The 14,975-nt window shown below is 53.7% G+C and overlaps 4 protein-coding genes across 6 annotated transcripts; 2 read left to right on the top strand and 2 right to left on the bottom strand.

Moving 5' to 3' along the window:
- Positions 1–115: 115 nt before the first annotated feature.
- On the bottom strand, positions 116–2,148 carry C18H6orf47 (chromosome 18 C6orf47 homolog). Its single transcript, XM_007110133.4, has one exon. The coding sequence runs from the start codon at positions 1,759–1,761 to the stop codon at positions 868–870; it is 894 nt and encodes a 297-aa protein (XP_007110195.2). The 5' UTR covers positions 1,762–2,148; the 3' UTR covers positions 116–867.
- A 1,480-nt stretch (positions 2,149–3,628) lies between these two features.
- GPANK1 (G-patch domain and ankyrin repeats 1) lies at positions 3,629–7,021 on the bottom strand. Of its 3 annotated transcripts, XM_007110131.4 has the most exons (5): positions 6,745–7,021; positions 6,536–6,595; positions 6,005–6,176; positions 5,012–5,730; positions 3,629–4,255 (listed from the first exon to the last, which is right to left on the bottom strand). In XM_007110131.4, the coding sequence occupies exons 4-5, from the start codon at positions 5,620–5,622 to the stop codon at positions 3,811–3,813; spliced, it is 1,056 nt and encodes a 351-aa protein (XP_007110193.2). In that variant the 5' UTR covers positions 5,623–5,730; positions 6,005–6,176; positions 6,536–6,595; positions 6,745–7,021; the 3' UTR covers positions 3,629–3,810. The 3 variants fall into 3 exon arrangements, with proteins under 3 accessions (XP_007110193.2, XP_028334785.1, XP_054935630.1); XM_028478984.2 differs by having other exon boundaries at positions 5,012–5,733; positions 6,536–7,021; XM_055079655.1 differs by having other exon boundaries at positions 6,536–7,021.
- A 235-nt stretch (positions 7,022–7,256) lies between these two features.
- Positions 7,257–11,328, top strand: CSNK2B (casein kinase 2 beta). Its single transcript, XM_007110128.3, has 7 exons — positions 7,257–7,404; positions 8,013–8,095; positions 8,810–8,912; positions 9,466–9,581; positions 10,031–10,106; positions 10,254–10,443; positions 11,097–11,328. Exons 2-7 carry the CDS (start codon positions 8,024–8,026, stop codon positions 11,185–11,187), a joined length of 648 nt encoding a protein of 215 aa, XP_007110190.1. The 5' UTR covers positions 7,257–7,404; positions 8,013–8,023; the 3' UTR covers positions 11,188–11,328.
- A 369-nt stretch (positions 11,329–11,697) lies between these two features.
- LY6G5B (lymphocyte antigen 6 family member G5B) lies at positions 11,698–14,954 on the top strand. The gene is made up of 3 exons (XM_007110130.3): positions 11,698–12,229; positions 12,368–12,496; positions 12,783–14,954. The coding sequence occupies exons 1-3, from the start codon at positions 12,169–12,171 to the stop codon at positions 13,184–13,186; spliced, it is 594 nt and encodes a 197-aa protein (XP_007110192.1). The 5' UTR covers positions 11,698–12,168; the 3' UTR covers positions 13,187–14,954.
- Positions 14,955–14,975: the final 21 nt, after the last annotated feature.

Genomic DNA, 14,975 nt, shown 5'->3' with positions numbered 1-14,975 from the left:
TTTGGGGGTTTGTCTCCCAACATCAGTCCCACTCCCCCCATTTCAATACTCCCTCTGGACCTTCTACCACCTAAGCCCCCAGCTGGACGGCGTCAGGAAGGACACTCAGTGACAGTAACTCTCACTTTTAGTGGTGTATTTAGGATTTGGTGTGACACAGTTATTTATTGCTGAGTGAGCAAAGCCAACCCCCCAGTGGGGTCTGCAAACTCCAGTGCTCCCCATGCTGCCTGTGAGCTGCCAGCCCCTCTGAGCTGGCCCTCCTGCCGGCACTATCCCCACTCCCTCTGGCTCCTAGGAACATCCAGATCCCCCTGCAGGCTCCCCATCACCTGTGGGAACCTCATCCAGACCCCCTAATCCACCCACCTAGCAGTGCCACTCTTCCCCAGATAGCACAGATCCCAGGATCCACAGGATCCCTTGAGTCTCTCAACCACCCTCTTACCCCACCCAGAGGTCTGTCTGTCTTGCCGCTAGTCTCCTCCACCCCTGGAGAGTTTTGAAAGGTAGAGAAGACCCTTTAGTCTTTATTCTCCACCACCACACATTTTCTTTTATTTTTTTATTTTTTTTTCGTTTTTGTTTTTAAAAAGCGGAGGTGGGAAAAAACTGGAAGTGGGAGAAATGTAAAAGCAAAAATTAACAGCTGGTGAATTCAAGGCCAATGCCCCCACTGTCCATAAACACAGACACCCTAAACAGCTCTCCTGTGTGTGAAGGGGTGCTCTGTGCCCTCATACTCCGGGGTTTCTGCCCCATCCCTGAGGTCCCTGTGCTTACAATGTGGATTGTGCCCCCACGCTATCTTCACCCTTGCTCCCAACCCACTGAGGGTGGGACCCTGGGCCACACCCCACCCCGTGGTCACAGCCTCTTTCCTGGGTCTCCCCTTTGCTCCTCACCCTCCCTCCCCAACTTCTCACCCTCCAAGTCAGTGGCCTCCCCATCCCCACTGGGCTCCCGGAGGCTGACAGCCAGCACCAGGGCCTGTAGAAGACCAAAGAGGCAGGCAAAGTGCAGGGGGTGAGCGGTAAGTAGGCTCAGCACAGCATGGAGCCCATGCAGGGCAGCCAGGAAGGACAGGAGCCCATGCAGCCAGAGGCCCAGCGGTCCACGCAGGCCCAACGCGTCCAAGGCTGCCCGCAAGGGCCTTGAGCACAGCCCTAGCAGGGCTGAGGCCAGGAGCTCCAGCAGATGCAGGGTCAGGTTGGTGGAGATCTGCAGACACTCCTCTGGGTCCCCCAGGTACTGGTAGGGAGCCCCTGCTCCCCCACCTGTTTCCCCCCGCAGCCAGCCCAGCAGCTTCTGACGCTGGCCAGGCTTCTCCGCTGGGGCTTCAGGCCCAAGGGGGCCCAGTCCCTCTGCAGGGGACACACCAGGCTTCCTGGTGCCACCTGAGTCCACAGGATCCCATCCTAGTTTGGGAATGGTCTCTCCAGCCTCCAATCTCCTAGACTCTTGAGTGCTAGAGATAGTCTTGTCCCACTTGAGAGAATCCATTCTTTTGCACCCTAGTTGCTCAACTTGGGACTCCCTGCTTGGTTCTGGAGCAGCCCCAGAGCTCCTCTGTGCACCTGAGTCCTTGGTCTTGGGAGGCCCCAGGTCTCCCATGGTTTCTGGGGCACTGTCCCAGTCACTCCCTGAATTCTCAGAGGAGCTGTCCATCCGTCTGGGTTCTGGGGCGGGCAGGTCAGGCCTCGTTGATTTCCAGCGGCCCCAGGGGCGAGGTAGCCAGCCACCAAGCTGTCGCAGGAACATGGCTGGGGTGTGTAATGAGCCCCCAAATTCTGGGGCTGCTTCCTGACACTGCTTAGACTCTCAGGTGTGGGGGCTGAGGGTTTCCTCAGAAGCCACAGTCTGTTCAGGCTCAGCAGAACAGGTATCTGCTGGTGAGTCCTACTCTGAATTCAGAAGTGGCTCCCCACTTCCCTGGATGGTCATGCGGCCTCAAGTGTGTCAAGCGGCTTGTTTCCTTTACAGTTTTGAGGTAAAGGAAGGCACATCCAAGTTCATTCACCACCACCACCCAGCACACAAGATTCCAAAAGTCTCAGGATCTGACAAAGCCTGGGTCACCCCCACAGTGTCCTCCCTGTTTTCCAGGTTTCTTTCCCAGCAGGCAGCACCCCAAGTTTCACTCACCAAGGCTACGCCCCAAGGTGCCCCAGAAACTGGGGCGGAGATTCTCCATCCAAGAAGGAAGGAAGGAAGGTGGCCCTGGGTCCTAGGTGCTCCGGAGCGGAAGAGCCCTGAACTGCTGCTCTAAGGCAGCTCAGAAAGAAGTCTCCTGTTAGGTGAGTGAGGGAAGAGGTATCCGGCAAACTCCAGCCGGCAACGTTCGTCCCTTGATTCAGAGGGCTATGAACCCTATAAAGTGGCCCCACCGGCCCCTGAGCACGCAGCTGAGACTCGGTCTCCGCGAGGTCAGGCCGGAGATGTCCTAGGCGATCCCGGTCGCGAGGCAAAGCGCGGGCCTGCCTGGGGAGCCAGGCGTCCAGGCGCTGCAGCCCCTCCCGGGCCCAGCGTCCGGGCCGCGGCCTCGCGGATCCGCCCGGAGCCGCAGAGCCCGGAAGCAGCTGCACCGGGACTAGAGGGACAAGCGGAGGCGGAGCCCGCAGCTCGCGGGGCGGACCCCGCCGATCCACCACCGCCCCCTGCCCGCGCTGCTTGTGCGCGCCATCAGTGCGCACCGGGCCGTACCGCGGGGCGCAGTCAAGATCACAGGGACCCAACGCTTGAAAGTAAACCCAGCTTTCCCTTTTCGTCGTCTAGAGCCCCCTTGACGCCAGTGTTCCCTTAAACTCGCCCGCCCCCTTTAAGTCCCCTTTTCTTGTTTATGGCTTCATGAAAGGATTTTCCGGAAAAGAAAGCTGAGAGGAGGCTTGGGACTTGAGTAGCCCTTCCTTGCTCCTCCATGCACGGATTTTACCTCTTGGATTTGACGACAGTGAGCGCTTCATGTGCCTGGCACCTAGTATGAGCAGCACAAGGGAGGAGCGGGAGGGAAGTGTGGGAAGGACAAGTGTAGACAAATAGGATGTGCTTCCTGCCCTCAGGAGTTTTCAGATATCAAAATGAAGAACCTTGGCTTAAAGTGTATATTTGGGAGGCCAGAGTTCTGGTCCCAGTTCAGCTAATAGCCTACAGGCTGCATAATCTTAGGCCCTCCTATCACACGGGCCTCTTCCTGCAAGACCCTACCCACTCTTATCACCTCTGAGCCTTCCCTGACTTCCTCTTTCACCATGCATTGTATTTGATCACATCCTGTCTCCTCCAGCTGTGAGCAACCTGAAGACTGGGAAAGTCTCTTACTCCCTATTCTTAGCAGATAGTATATGAACTTTGTGAAATCAGTGATTGAATTGGCTGGAGTGGGCAGGGGATGCCTTCTGGGGGAGGTTAGTCTTGCATAGAGATGGGTAATTTCTGGTTCAGGGATTGAAAAAATAAGTGGGGCACTCTGGTCAGTGGCTGGGACTAGAAGTGAACCAGACTGGAGGGAGGTGACCCTATCATACCACCTAGCAGAGCTGCCTCTTCTGGCTCAGGTAGAATTTCATGTGGCCCCCAGCCTGTTGGGCTTCCCTGCAACAGCTTCCAGAAAAGTGAATAAAACACCAAAGAGAGGGAAAAGCTTGATTTATTTCTTAACTCTCAGCCTCTTTTCTCCCAAAGGCAGAGCCCACTGATCAAAACCTGAAGGTCTGGAACCTGGGCAGACCCCAGGAAGTAGAAGCCCAAATGCCTAGGTCAGGGGCCCAAGTTCAGACTTCAGCAGCAGACCAGGGTCAGAACGTTCCAAGGTCAGAACTCAAGGTTCATGTATGTCCTCAGATCCCGCTCCCAGGCCTTGTCCTTCTCCTCCCGCCTTCTCTCCTCCTTCCGGTTCAGTGTGGTCACCCTAGGGGCTCTCTCCCTCCCAGCCACTGCCCGTGTATCCCGAGCTGGGAAATGTGTAACTCGGGGTTGGGGTGCTGATCTGTAGCCTAATCCTTCCTGGTCCCTCTTGAGGACAGTGGGGATGGGATTGGCACGGCCCTCGCCCCGGGGTCCCAGCCCCATTCCAGGCTCCCAGCCCCCCCTCAGCAGCAGCTTGAAGCCTGGGCTGGAGGTAGGCACCCCAAGGGGCAAGTTGCGGGGCCGTAGATCCTGGGACAATGACAGCAGGTGAGCAGTGGAGGTACGGTGGTTAAAGTCTTGGAAGTGGGCATCACAAGTCTCACAGTACTGGGGGGAGGGGGATCGGGACCTGCAGAGAAAAAAGAGAAAGGGTTAAGGGCAGCGCAAGGGTTTAGGCCTTAGAGGTGGGTGGCAGGGTGGGACAGGCCCCTCCAGTATTTCTGCTGAAGAACAAATTGCCTTCCTCCCCACTTAGCAACGAGGGACCCAAAGGGGAATAGCTGGGAGAAGAGACGGTTAAAAGGCCTCACAAAGCTCTTGGGTGAGGGAGGAATAATAATAATCACTATAGCTAATGTTTGTATAGTGCTTACTATGCGACAAGCACTGTTCTAGCACTTTACATATATTAACCCATTTAATCCTAACCCTTTGAGAAACGTACTTTTATTGCCCCATTTCTTAGATGAGGAAACTGATGCACATGGATATTAGGTTGCTTGCCCAAGTAAGTACAGTCAGGATTTAAACCCAGGGAGTGGGTAACACGGGAATATAGCAAACATTTTATGACTTAAATGGACTATAACCTTTAAAAATTGTGAATCACTAATACTGTATACCTGTAATTTATATAGTATTATACATGAACTATGCTTCAATAAAAAAATAAAATACAAAATTAAACATTAAAAAGTAAATAAATATATAAACTTTTAAAATACAAAAAAATAAACCCAGGGAGCTCATGTCCGTAACCAGACTGCCTTATTAGCCTACACTAGAGGACAGGGGAGAGAACCAACCCTCCAGCTCTGTTCTGGGGCCTCTGGTGTGGAGTAGCTAGGAAGGAAAGAACACAACGGAAGATAAGGCTTCCCCTCACCGGTTCTCTGGACTCCTCGTCTCTCTGGGGCTCTCTCTGACCATGCGGGCCACCTCAGGGAAGCCCGCTTCTTCTGCCAGCTGAGCAGCATCCCTGCCACCCAGCTCGCAGACCCCCACCCAGGCAGCCCCACGGCCCAGGAGATAGCGCACAGCTGCCCCCTGGCCTGCTCGGGCAGCACACATCAGGGGGGTCCACCAGAAAGCATCTCGAGCGTTGATATTCCCCCCAGCTCCCCCTGCCTCATGGGGATCCAACAGTCTTTTTAGTTTTGCCACATCCCCCTCCTGGGCTGCTCTCAGTATCCGGTGGGTCATCTTGTCCTCTGCCCCAAGGGATCTCCTTTGTCCATGTCCTCCTGATACTCCTGCTGCAGCTTCCCTCATCATTCTTCTTCTCTTCCTCTTTCTCTTACTGGCAGACTCAGGCTGAGCCCTCTGGGGTTCACAAGTGCTGCTCTCATCCCCAGTCAAGGCTTCGTAGAAAGCCCGGGCTGCAGCCCCATCCAGGGTGGGCTTCAGCTCTTCAGGCTGTGACTGCAACTGCCCATCTTTCCAGAGATCACTGGGGTCAGTGGCTCGGGTAAAGTTAATGAGGGAGGCCCCGGACATGGCTTTTGGGAGATCTGGGAAAATGAAACTAGGCAGGGGGAGGATGAGATGAGACAAGGAAGCCAAGCCCCTGGTGGTCCTGCAGTGACCAGAGCCACCTCCAGACACCTGCTGGGAGAAGGAAAAGTATGCTTAGCGTCAAAAATCCCCTCCTAACCTAAAAGTGACCCCACAACCTAGGACCCTGCAGGGCCTGAGGACCATAGATCATGTGGAAAAACAGTAAATCCTACAGTAACAGACCATGCCCCTTAGTAAAAGTTAACAAAGACGTCTCCGTAAGACAGCTGCCCAGAGGTCCTGCGCTCCGCCCCCACTCCCATCCTCATCAACAATAAATAACAGCCTTTCTGAGGCTACTTTACCACCGCGTAAGACATACCGTTAAGAAAAACAATCAGCCTGGCTCTCTAAATCTTCCTCGATCCTATTTCGGGTAACATCTTCCCAAACAAAAACAGACTTGACATTTCTCCGGAAGGAGGAAGCAGATTTCAGGGAGAGGGTCCAGTCTGTGTTGTTTTGTAGCTTCCGTACTGCAAAATGGCGCGACTCTAAGCAAAGGAGTCGACAGTCACACGGCACAAAGACGCATGCGTGGCTGGGGGGGGGGGGGCAATTACTTGAGGGCGCAGGCGCGCGCAAGCGCCGGGCTGTTTCCCGCCTTGGAATCGTTCCAATAGCATACGCGCAATGAACCACGTGCCCAGGTAGCGCGAGGACCGAGAAGGATCCGTCGGTTGGGGTGCTGCTTTTACCTAACGCCCCCACAATGCCCTTCGCCTCCCTCAAGGTGGCCCCCGCTCCAAGCTTATTTTCTGCCCCTGGGAAACCATTCCCGGGGTTAAGAAAGGCCCGGAGGTGGAGAATGCCCAGAAACCGTGAAAAGAAATAACGTCTCACAGCCCCTCACCATTACTCTGACCAGGGTTCGAAGGTCACACTTAGCGCCTGCAGCAGCCCCGTTCAAGCCCTAAGAGGAAATGGAGAAGTGCAAGGGAACAAGCAGCAGAATGGCTGGCGCCACCTCAGGTTAGCGCACGGGGCCGTCCTGGTTCTGTCGCCATTCAGTTCATCCCAGTACACCCTACCCAGGTCCCTCAGCACGGAACCCGGCCTCACCTCCCGCCTCCGGAGCCCAAACCCCGGGGAGAAGCATGGGCCCCTTCGGGGGGGGTCTCCTTGGCGGGCTGACTCGGGAAAGGAGCTCGACAGGCGATAAGGACCAGGCTGGCTGGAGCGGATGAGGTCAATGCCCTTGGAAGCGGAGCCGCGCCGGGGCCTGAGGCTCGCTGTGTGAGGGGAGCGGCCGGAAACGACCCCGGCAGCCTTGTTCCTCTCCCCGCCCTTCTCGACCCCACGGTCCCGAGAATCACACGACTATATTTCCCAGGCTCCCTGGCCCAGAACGCGATACTGAGTTTCCGCTTCCGGTGGAGCCTCGCAGCCCCTTGCTGCGCCCCGCCCCCGAGCGTCTCCCTCAGGGGCCTCGCGACACCAGGGTCGTGCGCGGGTCGTCCTGGGATTCGTAGTTCGGCCTTCCGTAGCTTCGCCAGTTTCTCCCTACCGGGGACTCCATTTCCCGGCGTCCACCGCGGCTCCCGACGCTAAGCACTTGCGCGTTGCCCTCTTCCCCACCCTCCCCAATTTCCACTCCCCCCCCACCCCACTTCGCGTACCGCGGTCGGGTCCGCGCCCTGCGTTGCGGCGGTCCCCGCGGTTCCTTGGAAGCAGAAACTCCCCTTCCCCCCCCGTCCCCCGGTCCCAGTCCCCGTCCAGTCGGTGAGTCTGGGGTCGTCCCCGCGCCGTGTCCCCTGTCCCTGGTCACGGCACATGGGGTCTCCGCGCCTTAATATGGGGGTGGGGAAGGAAGTGACCTGGTCCGGCACCGAGGGAGGGAGAGGTGGCCAAAAGGGTGGAGGCGGGATGTGGGGACTCCCATGAAAGGGACCTGAGGGCCACCCCCAGGCCATGAGAAAAGGAGGGGCCCGGCTCTTGCTTGGAAAGGATAAACTTCGGAGCCCTTGGGAATGGAGCCGGGAACACGCGGAGATCTGCGGGGGTAGGGAGCCTGAGCCGCGGGCCCTGCAGGAGTTGACACGGAGGAGAAAGGGGCCTGGCCTTCGGGAGCGTCAGGGATGTGGGTAGGACTGGTGGGTCAAGACCTGTCGGTTTCTCACAAGTGTTGGGACCCCAAAGAATTTATCTAGTCTCAGAGAAAAGGGGCCGAGATGTGAATAAGAGGAGCTAGAGAGACGTGCTCCAGGTTCGGATCCTTTAAGAAAGGGTGGCCCCAAATTCTTCCATGGTTGGAGGGCAAAGTGTGAAAGGAGGGAAGATATCAGAGGCAGGGAGAGAGAGCTTAGCCTTACACTTCTCTCTCTCTCTAGCTGACGTGAAGATGAGCAGCTCAGAGGAGGTGTCCTGGATTTCCTGGTTCTGTGGGCTTCGTGGCAATGAATTCTTCTGTGAAGTGAGTTCTTCTCAAACCCCCTACCCATCTCCACATATAATCTGGCCAAATAAAATATTCTCCCATATATTCAGTTTCCACACACTTCTTTCACAGGCTTACATAAAAACTTTCTCGTCAAGGAAGAGTCCCCTTAGTAACTCCTTCACTAACTTGTGGTGAAGGGGCAAGACTGGGGCCCCAAGTCAGCCCTGCCATTCTCCAGCAGTATAATGTTGGACATGTCAACCTGTATATTTTCTTTTTTATTACTACAGGGGTACTGGTAGTACCTGTTTTTTGTGGCTGTTAGAATAGTTCCTACTAAAATGTTCTGTAACATGCAAAGCTGTGTGTTAACATAAGGGATTGTAACTGCCTTCAGAATCCAAGCTGTTGAGCCTCCACCTTCCCTCAGAGAGCCAGCTGGCCCGAAGAAGAGGCCAAAACTGAGATGGGAAGCAGCAATAGGGACAAGGATCATGAAACGAATGTCTCTCTAAGACGGGGTTTGCTGTTCCTGTTTATCCTTGGAAAAGAAAATCTGAAGCTTTTATGGGTGGGCTGTATATGTGAGCTGGGGAGAGAGACTCAAGTACTTGTGCTGAGTTGGGAGTGCGGAACAAAGGGAACAGAAGCAGTTGTGTTGAGGATAAGGCACCAGTTCGAGCAACTAGTCCAGGTCAAAGCTGAGGATTCTGCTATGGGTTTCCTTTTGACTTCATGTCTTGACAGGTGGATGAAGATTATATCCAGGACAAATTCAATCTCACTGGACTCAATGAGCAGGTGCCTCACTATCGACAAGCTTTAGACATGATCTTGGACCTGGAGCCTGGTGAGACCCTCAGGGTTGTTTTGTGTGTGTATGCTTTTTTCCCATTTCAAATCCTGTTTATCTGCTTCTTGAATTTCTAAATTTCCTTTTGGTTCTCTGCCTCCTTAACCCAAAGTCCTCTGTTTCATTTTGATTCCCTACCTCACTCTGGCTTAGTTTTGTGACTTACACCGCATGTTCCCATACTCTGATCCTGTTAACTTAGCACTATTCCATAATGCCCGTTTTTCCATGAGTCTTATTTTCTGCTTCTTTTCCCTGCCTTGCACCTTCCAGGCTAGAGTTTTATCTTCTGTGGAGACATCTTTGCATTTATGTATCGAGGGAGAGAAGGGAGCAGAGGCTGAGAGGGATGGAAAGAAGGCAGAGATGCCTTGGGTTGGTGGAAGGGTCAGAGGCCCAGGTTTCTGGGTCAAATGCCCAGGCCATGGGTGGGGTGAGGCTCAGAGTTGGGTGCTGGGCTAACTGAATAGCCAGCAGCCCCTGGGGGTGGGCAGGGCACCTAAAATAGCTGTGAGACAAGTGGTTGCATTTGGTTGGGGCCATGTTTCAGATGAAGAGCTGGAAGACAACCCCAACCAGAGTGACCTGATTGAGCAGGCAGCTGAAATGCTCTATGGATTGATCCACGCCCGCTATATCCTCACCAACCGTGGCATCGCCCAGATGGTGAGGCCTCTCTACTCCCACTTGGCTCCTTCGGAGGCAACAAGGGAAACAATTTCCTGCAGCAAGAAGTCACTTGTTTCAACCTTGTCAAGGAATCTAGCTGAGAAGAGGGAAAAAAAACCCAGAACGTAGGCTTAGGGATTAAAACCTGATTGAGGGTTGTGCTAAAGGGGGTGTTTTCAGGGAGGGAGATGTGACCTTGGGCAGGAAGTTGTAGACTGCCTCTTTCTCAGAGAATAAGCAGCGAAAGGCTCTGATGGTCTGCAGCCTGCCTAACTGGAGGAAGGGAAGCAGAGGAGTCTTGAGGGCCCATCTGAGCCAGAAAAGGGGCCTCTGGACAGCGAGAGACAGGAGGAGTTGGGGACAGAGTGATGTGGGTTGGGCTGAGGAGGGGGTTGCCTCTTCTCTTCATACCTATCCAGCAACCCCTTCCATTTTATTCACTACAGTTGGAAAAGTACCAGCAGGGAGACTTTGGTTACTGTCCCCGTGTGTACTGTGAGAACCAGCCAATGCTTCCCATCGGTGAGTGTTGGAAGAGGGAAAGAAGAGCCACATAAAATGGCAGGTCCACTGGGAAGGAGTTGGGGCTCAGCATTTTGAGGCCTGAGTCCAGGAGGGAGGTTGGGCAGGCTTGGGTTACCTGGCCTGCTGAGTCTGGCTGTCTCCCAGGCCTTTCGGACATCCCAGGTGAGGCCATGGTGAAGCTCTACTGCCCCAAGTGCATGGACGTGTACACACCCAAGTCATCGAGGCACCACCACACGGATGGCGCCTACTTCGGCACCGGTTTCCCTCACATGCTCTTCATGGTGCACCCTGAGTACCGGCCCAAGAGGCCCGCCAACCAGTTTGTGCCCAGGTGGGGAGCAGGGACAGAGTCACCAAGGGTCAAAGGAAAGGGCCGGGATCCCCCAGAAAGAAGGGAGGACAAGGACAGGGCATGGTCCGTTCTTGAGACCTACTTCTCCCAAAGCCAGGGCTTTTCCCTGCTGAGTGGCCTTGGGAAAGTTGTGTGATCATCTGTGCCTCAGTTCCGTTATCCATAAAGTGGGGATAGTGACATGCCTGACAGTGTGTTTTTAAATGTATGAATCACTTGAAATAATGTTTGTTACTTGAAGCAACATTTAAACAATAGGTATCCTTGTTGCCATCTTGGGTGTTCAACCTTCTGCCAGGAAATCCTCAGAGCCACGGTTCAAGTGTGGTTTATATTCCTGGAGTATCATTTTTACTCTTGTGTAGAGAAGGAAAGTTCAGCTTTATTTTGAAACAAGTACTGATGTGTGTGCTTGTGCGTGTGTACACACGTGTACGTCCTAGAATTTGAGTTTTAATGGATATTTAAAATAAATTTCCAAATATTCTTGAGAGAAGAAGTTTGGGAACCACTGCCCTTAAGTACTGAGCAGGCCCATGAAGGAGCTGGGGTGGGGAGGCAGGAATGCTGGCCACAGGCAGGGCCAGGATGGGGCTCACGCTGCTGCCTCTCTGACCTCTGCCCTGACCCAGGCTCTACGGTTTCAAGATCCATCCGATGGCCTACCAGCTGCAGCTCCAAGCGGCCAGCAACTTCAAGAGTCCAGTCAAGACGATTCGCTGATTCCCCACCCCACCTGTCCCCAGTCTTTTGACACTTTCATTCCTTTGCTGCCACCCTTTCAGGAACCCTCTGTGGTTTTTAGTTTAAATTAAAGGAGTCATTATTGTGGTGGGAATATGAAATAAAGTGGAAGAAAAGGCCGTGGGCTGATTTGCTGGTGCTTGGGGTTGGGGAAGGGAGGGTAATGGTGTGCTGGCCCTGAGGAGCTTTCCTGGCCCCGCCCACCCTTCTCAGCTTGACATCCAGCACAGATTTGTGCCCAGTGGATTTGGGTGATGTTTTTAGTAGTAAAGGAGAGTTCTAGAATTGGGTGTGGGGATGTGCAAAGATCACAAGGAAAAGACTGAAAGAAAAATTTCAAAGACTAGAGAAATATTTATTCTTTTTGGACCACCTATGGTTGTCTGTTTATACTCTAGGGAATGTAATCAACAACACGTTGAGTTTGGGTTTTACAGGGAAAGTGGTCCCAAAATACACAGAACTGTAAGGGGTGGGGAGAGGAGGGGCAGGGTCCAGAATTGCTGTGGTGTCTGCCTGCCCCCTGCTGGGGAGCTGAGACATGCTCATCTCAGAGAAGGATGGGGGTCACTGAGTTCCTGGCTAAGGTTTCTCCCAGAACAATAGGGACTGACCCTATTGTGTGGGAAGGATAGCGGATGGTACCAGAGAAGGAAACGTCCATGAACCCTTGAAAGGCACACAGGACAAAGGTAGACTGCTGGATTGGGGCCCAGGTATTGCCCCTGTCTGGGCTACTGCTCCCACATTCAGGAACCAGACCTGGTGGGTGAGGACACGTGCCTCCTGCCAAGTTAATAGCGTCCTCCCCCAGGCAGGAATATAGCTCTGTACCTGCGGTAGTTCCTGCCCAGACTCTGCCTGTCAAAACCACCCTGCAGTTCAGGGTCAAGGAGCGTGGTCACAGGAAGGTGGGGTTTCAGAGCACCCCTGAGGGACTTCCCCTCTCCCCAGAATTCCATGATGAAGGCCCATATGTTTGTAGGTGTGCTGGTCATGATGGGCTTCACAGTGGGAAAGGGTAAGTGGGACACAGGGGCAGGGAAGGAGGGGTGACTGAGTCCAGGGAGGGGGTGGCTCTGGATGAGCGGGCTCCCTGCAGGGCAGGAAAGTTGGAGTGAGCCAACATGGCCATTCCTCCTGTCTTCCGCTTCCCCAGCTCCTGTTCCTGAAGTCCGGACCTGCCACCTCTGCCTCTTAGAAGATCCTACCATAGGATGCGTTTCAGGCTCAGAGAAGTGCACTATCAGCAGCTCATCCCCATGCATGGTGATCAGCATCTTTCATAGTGAGTCAAGTCCCAGGAAGGGGCTACTGGTAGGGCAGCCCATAGCTTGGTCTCCTCTTGTAGATAAAGGCTGCTTGGGGCCTGAGGTCTAAGGAGACGGAGGATCCTGGAAGGGGAGGGGTCTGGGGTTTTGTGGAGCCAGTTAAGCTAATTTTTCTGGCCCCTTCTGCAGGAGTCTGGGATAGGAATTGGGTCTGGGTGAGGGATCGCAGAGTCTGTGAAAGGGGTGCCAGGTTTGGGGACTATGGGAGGCAGCAAGGGTTGTTAGCTGTCCCCTGTCTTCCAGATACCAAGGTTCGCTTCTTAATCCGAGGCTGTGGACAGCACAAGTCTTATCGGTGCCAAGAAAAACACCCCACCTACCTCCCAGAGTACTGGTACTATGCCCAGTGCTGCCAGTATGATTACTGCAACTCCTGGTACAGCCCCCAGCTCCAGAGCTCCCTCCCTGAGCCCCCTGAGGGGTCCCTGGCCCTGCCCCTGTCTGAGTCCCAGATCCAGTGGTTCTACCAAGCCCTGAACCTCTCACTGCCCCTACCCAGCTTCCATGCTGGGAAGGAGCCTTCTGAAGGCCTGGACCCCCTGGCTGTCCTGCCCCTGAATCTGAGTTTGTCCATTGCTGACCTGCGCCGCATATACTGGTTCCTCAACAATTCAGGACTTTTGGTTCTTCCCTGGGTTAGGCTGTGACGTTTTACCCTTCCCAGATTTCACTCTGGTCCAGCGTCTCTCCCCTGACACCCCAGCATCGTGTACTGCCCTCTCAGAACACTCACACTCTCTGGTCTGTGAGTTCTCAGTCTTCCTTTCCTTTGTACTTACATCGTCTATATGGTTTTGGTTTAGTTTCTTCCCCAAAAAGCAGTTGGCGCTGCACCCAGTGCCCTTCGTCCACCTAGAAAATAATCTCAAATGTGAATTCTGCCTAGGCTGACCTGGGAAAGGCACAGTGGTTTCCTCATCCCTTTCCCATCATCTGAGTGGGATCATCCCCCCCCCACCCCCCATCTTCCTGATCCCCTCTCAATCTGGCTACTTCCATTCCTACACCTGTCTCTAAAACCTTGTGCCAGACTGACCTTGCATCAAGAAGGGTGAGAGGCGGACTTTGTGCAGATTTCCTGACTGGGCACTCTGGTGTTCCCACCTCACTGTCTCCACCACCCTCACTCCCGCCTGGTCTCCTGCTGCCTTCTCTCATCTCTTGTCCCCATCTTTGGCTTCCACAGCCCCACTTCACGTTCCTGAGTCCTGACACCCACTTGCACAGATTCCCAGGGAGAGGAGAGGATCTGTCCTCTGCTCCACATTCCCAAGTTTCCCTCCACAATAAACAAACTGTGCTAAGTCTGTGTCACATTGTTTATGGAGTCAGGCTCAGGTGTGGGCAGGTATAAACAGGTTAAAGAAAGTTAACTGGGCGTGGGGTTCAAACAGGGTTGCAGAGCCCTGCCCACTCCACTTGGCCTTGGTGGTTCCTCATGGCCTGCCGCAAAGAGCCCACATCCATCCCACCCTCTGCTCAGCTAGAGATCAAAGTATGAGCATTGTGACTCCTGCCAGCCTTAAACATACCCTACAAAACCTAGAAAGTTAAACCCGGGTGATGTCAGGTTTTTCCACATAAGAAAGGAGGAAATACTCAACCACGAAAATCAAGAGCAAACCAAAGGGCCCAGGTCTGCATCTCAGAGTTACCTGGAGCTGAGGCACCTGCCTTGCTGCCTATTCTCAGTTCTTTTCAGGATCCTGGGACTCAGGACCCTCTCTGTGAGGGCCTAGGTGGAGGGGGTGGGAGAGTACAGAGAGCACACAGGTGGGGCTGCAGTGGTAGGGTCTTTCATGCAAGCATACAGAAAGCAACCTTCCTCGTACATTCAATAAACACTGGACACACTGCTCTGAGCCAGGCCCAGTATTAAGCACCAAGACTTGCAGATGAGTACAGCCAGGTGTCCACCCTTCGAATCTCACAACCCAGTGCTGGGATTATGAAACCTTTTTCTGAAAAGTAATGCAGCTCTGTGGCTGGGAGGCCGAATCCCAGCTCCTCTGCCACTTGAGTAAGTTGGTCTCTGTGCCGAACTTTGGTCACCTGTCAAGTAGGGATAGTGCCTCAGGATTGAGAGAATGTGTGTCAATGTGTGCACAGAGATAGAAGTTAATGGACTCAAAAATAGACATGCCTTAGGGGCAAACATACACACAGATTTTGGTCTATTTAGTTTTAAACCTTTTTGGCCATACAGATGTTTTTGTACCGTAAGGTGGGTTTTTATAAACTACACACCTGTGTTACCACACCCTGAGTTAGCATAATCAGCACCCAAAGCTGCCTTCATGCACCCTCCTAGACCCTCCTAAAATTCAGGGGTAGCCACTGTCCTGAATTTTGTCTGTGTGCTTGATAGAAACGACATCACACAGCATACACTCTTCCTACACAACATTTTGCATGTATGTTAATAGATTTTTGTGG

Source organism: Physeter macrocephalus, chromosome 18, assembly GCF_002837175.3.
Source record: "Physeter macrocephalus isolate SW-GA chromosome 18, ASM283717v5, whole genome shotgun sequence".
NCBI lineage: Eukaryota > Metazoa > Chordata > Mammalia > Artiodactyla > Physeteridae > Physeter > Physeter macrocephalus.
This window is presented reverse-complemented; position numbering and strand designations above follow the sequence as displayed.

Bases quoted from the DNA above. Each gene is read 5' to 3' on its own strand.
- C18H6orf47 (XM_007110133.4), bottom strand. From the start codon at position 1,761: ATGTTCCTGCGACAGCTTGGTGGCTGGCTACCTCGCCCCTGGGGCCGC.
- GPANK1 (XM_028478984.2), bottom strand. From the start codon at position 5,622: ATGTCCGGGGCCTCCCTCATTAACTTTACCCGAGCCACTGACCCCAGT. The intron at 4,256-5,011 runs GTGAGGGGAAGC...TTTTCTCTGCAG, and splicing joins ACGAGGAGTCCAGAGAACCG to GTCCCGATCCCCCTCCCCCC.
- CSNK2B (XM_007110128.3), top strand. From the start codon at position 8,024: ATGAGCAGCTCAGAGGAGGTGTCCTGGATTTCCTGGTTCTGTGGGCTT. The intron at 8,096-8,809 runs GTGAGTTCTTCT...ATGTCTTGACAG, and splicing joins GCAATGAATTCTTCTGTGAA to GTGGATGAAGATTATATCCA. The intron at 10,107-10,253 runs GTGAGTGTTGGA...GCTGTCTCCCAG, and splicing joins CCAGCCAATGCTTCCCATCG to GCCTTTCGGACATCCCAGGT.
- LY6G5B (XM_007110130.3), top strand. From the start codon at position 12,169: ATGATGAAGGCCCATATGTTTGTAGGTGTGCTGGTCATGATGGGCTTC. The intron at 12,230-12,367 runs GTAAGTGGGACA...CCGCTTCCCCAG, and splicing joins GGGCTTCACAGTGGGAAAGG to CTCCTGTTCCTGAAGTCCGG. The intron at 12,497-12,782 runs GTGAGTCAAGTC...CCTGTCTTCCAG, and splicing joins GGTGATCAGCATCTTTCATA to ATACCAAGGTTCGCTTCTTA.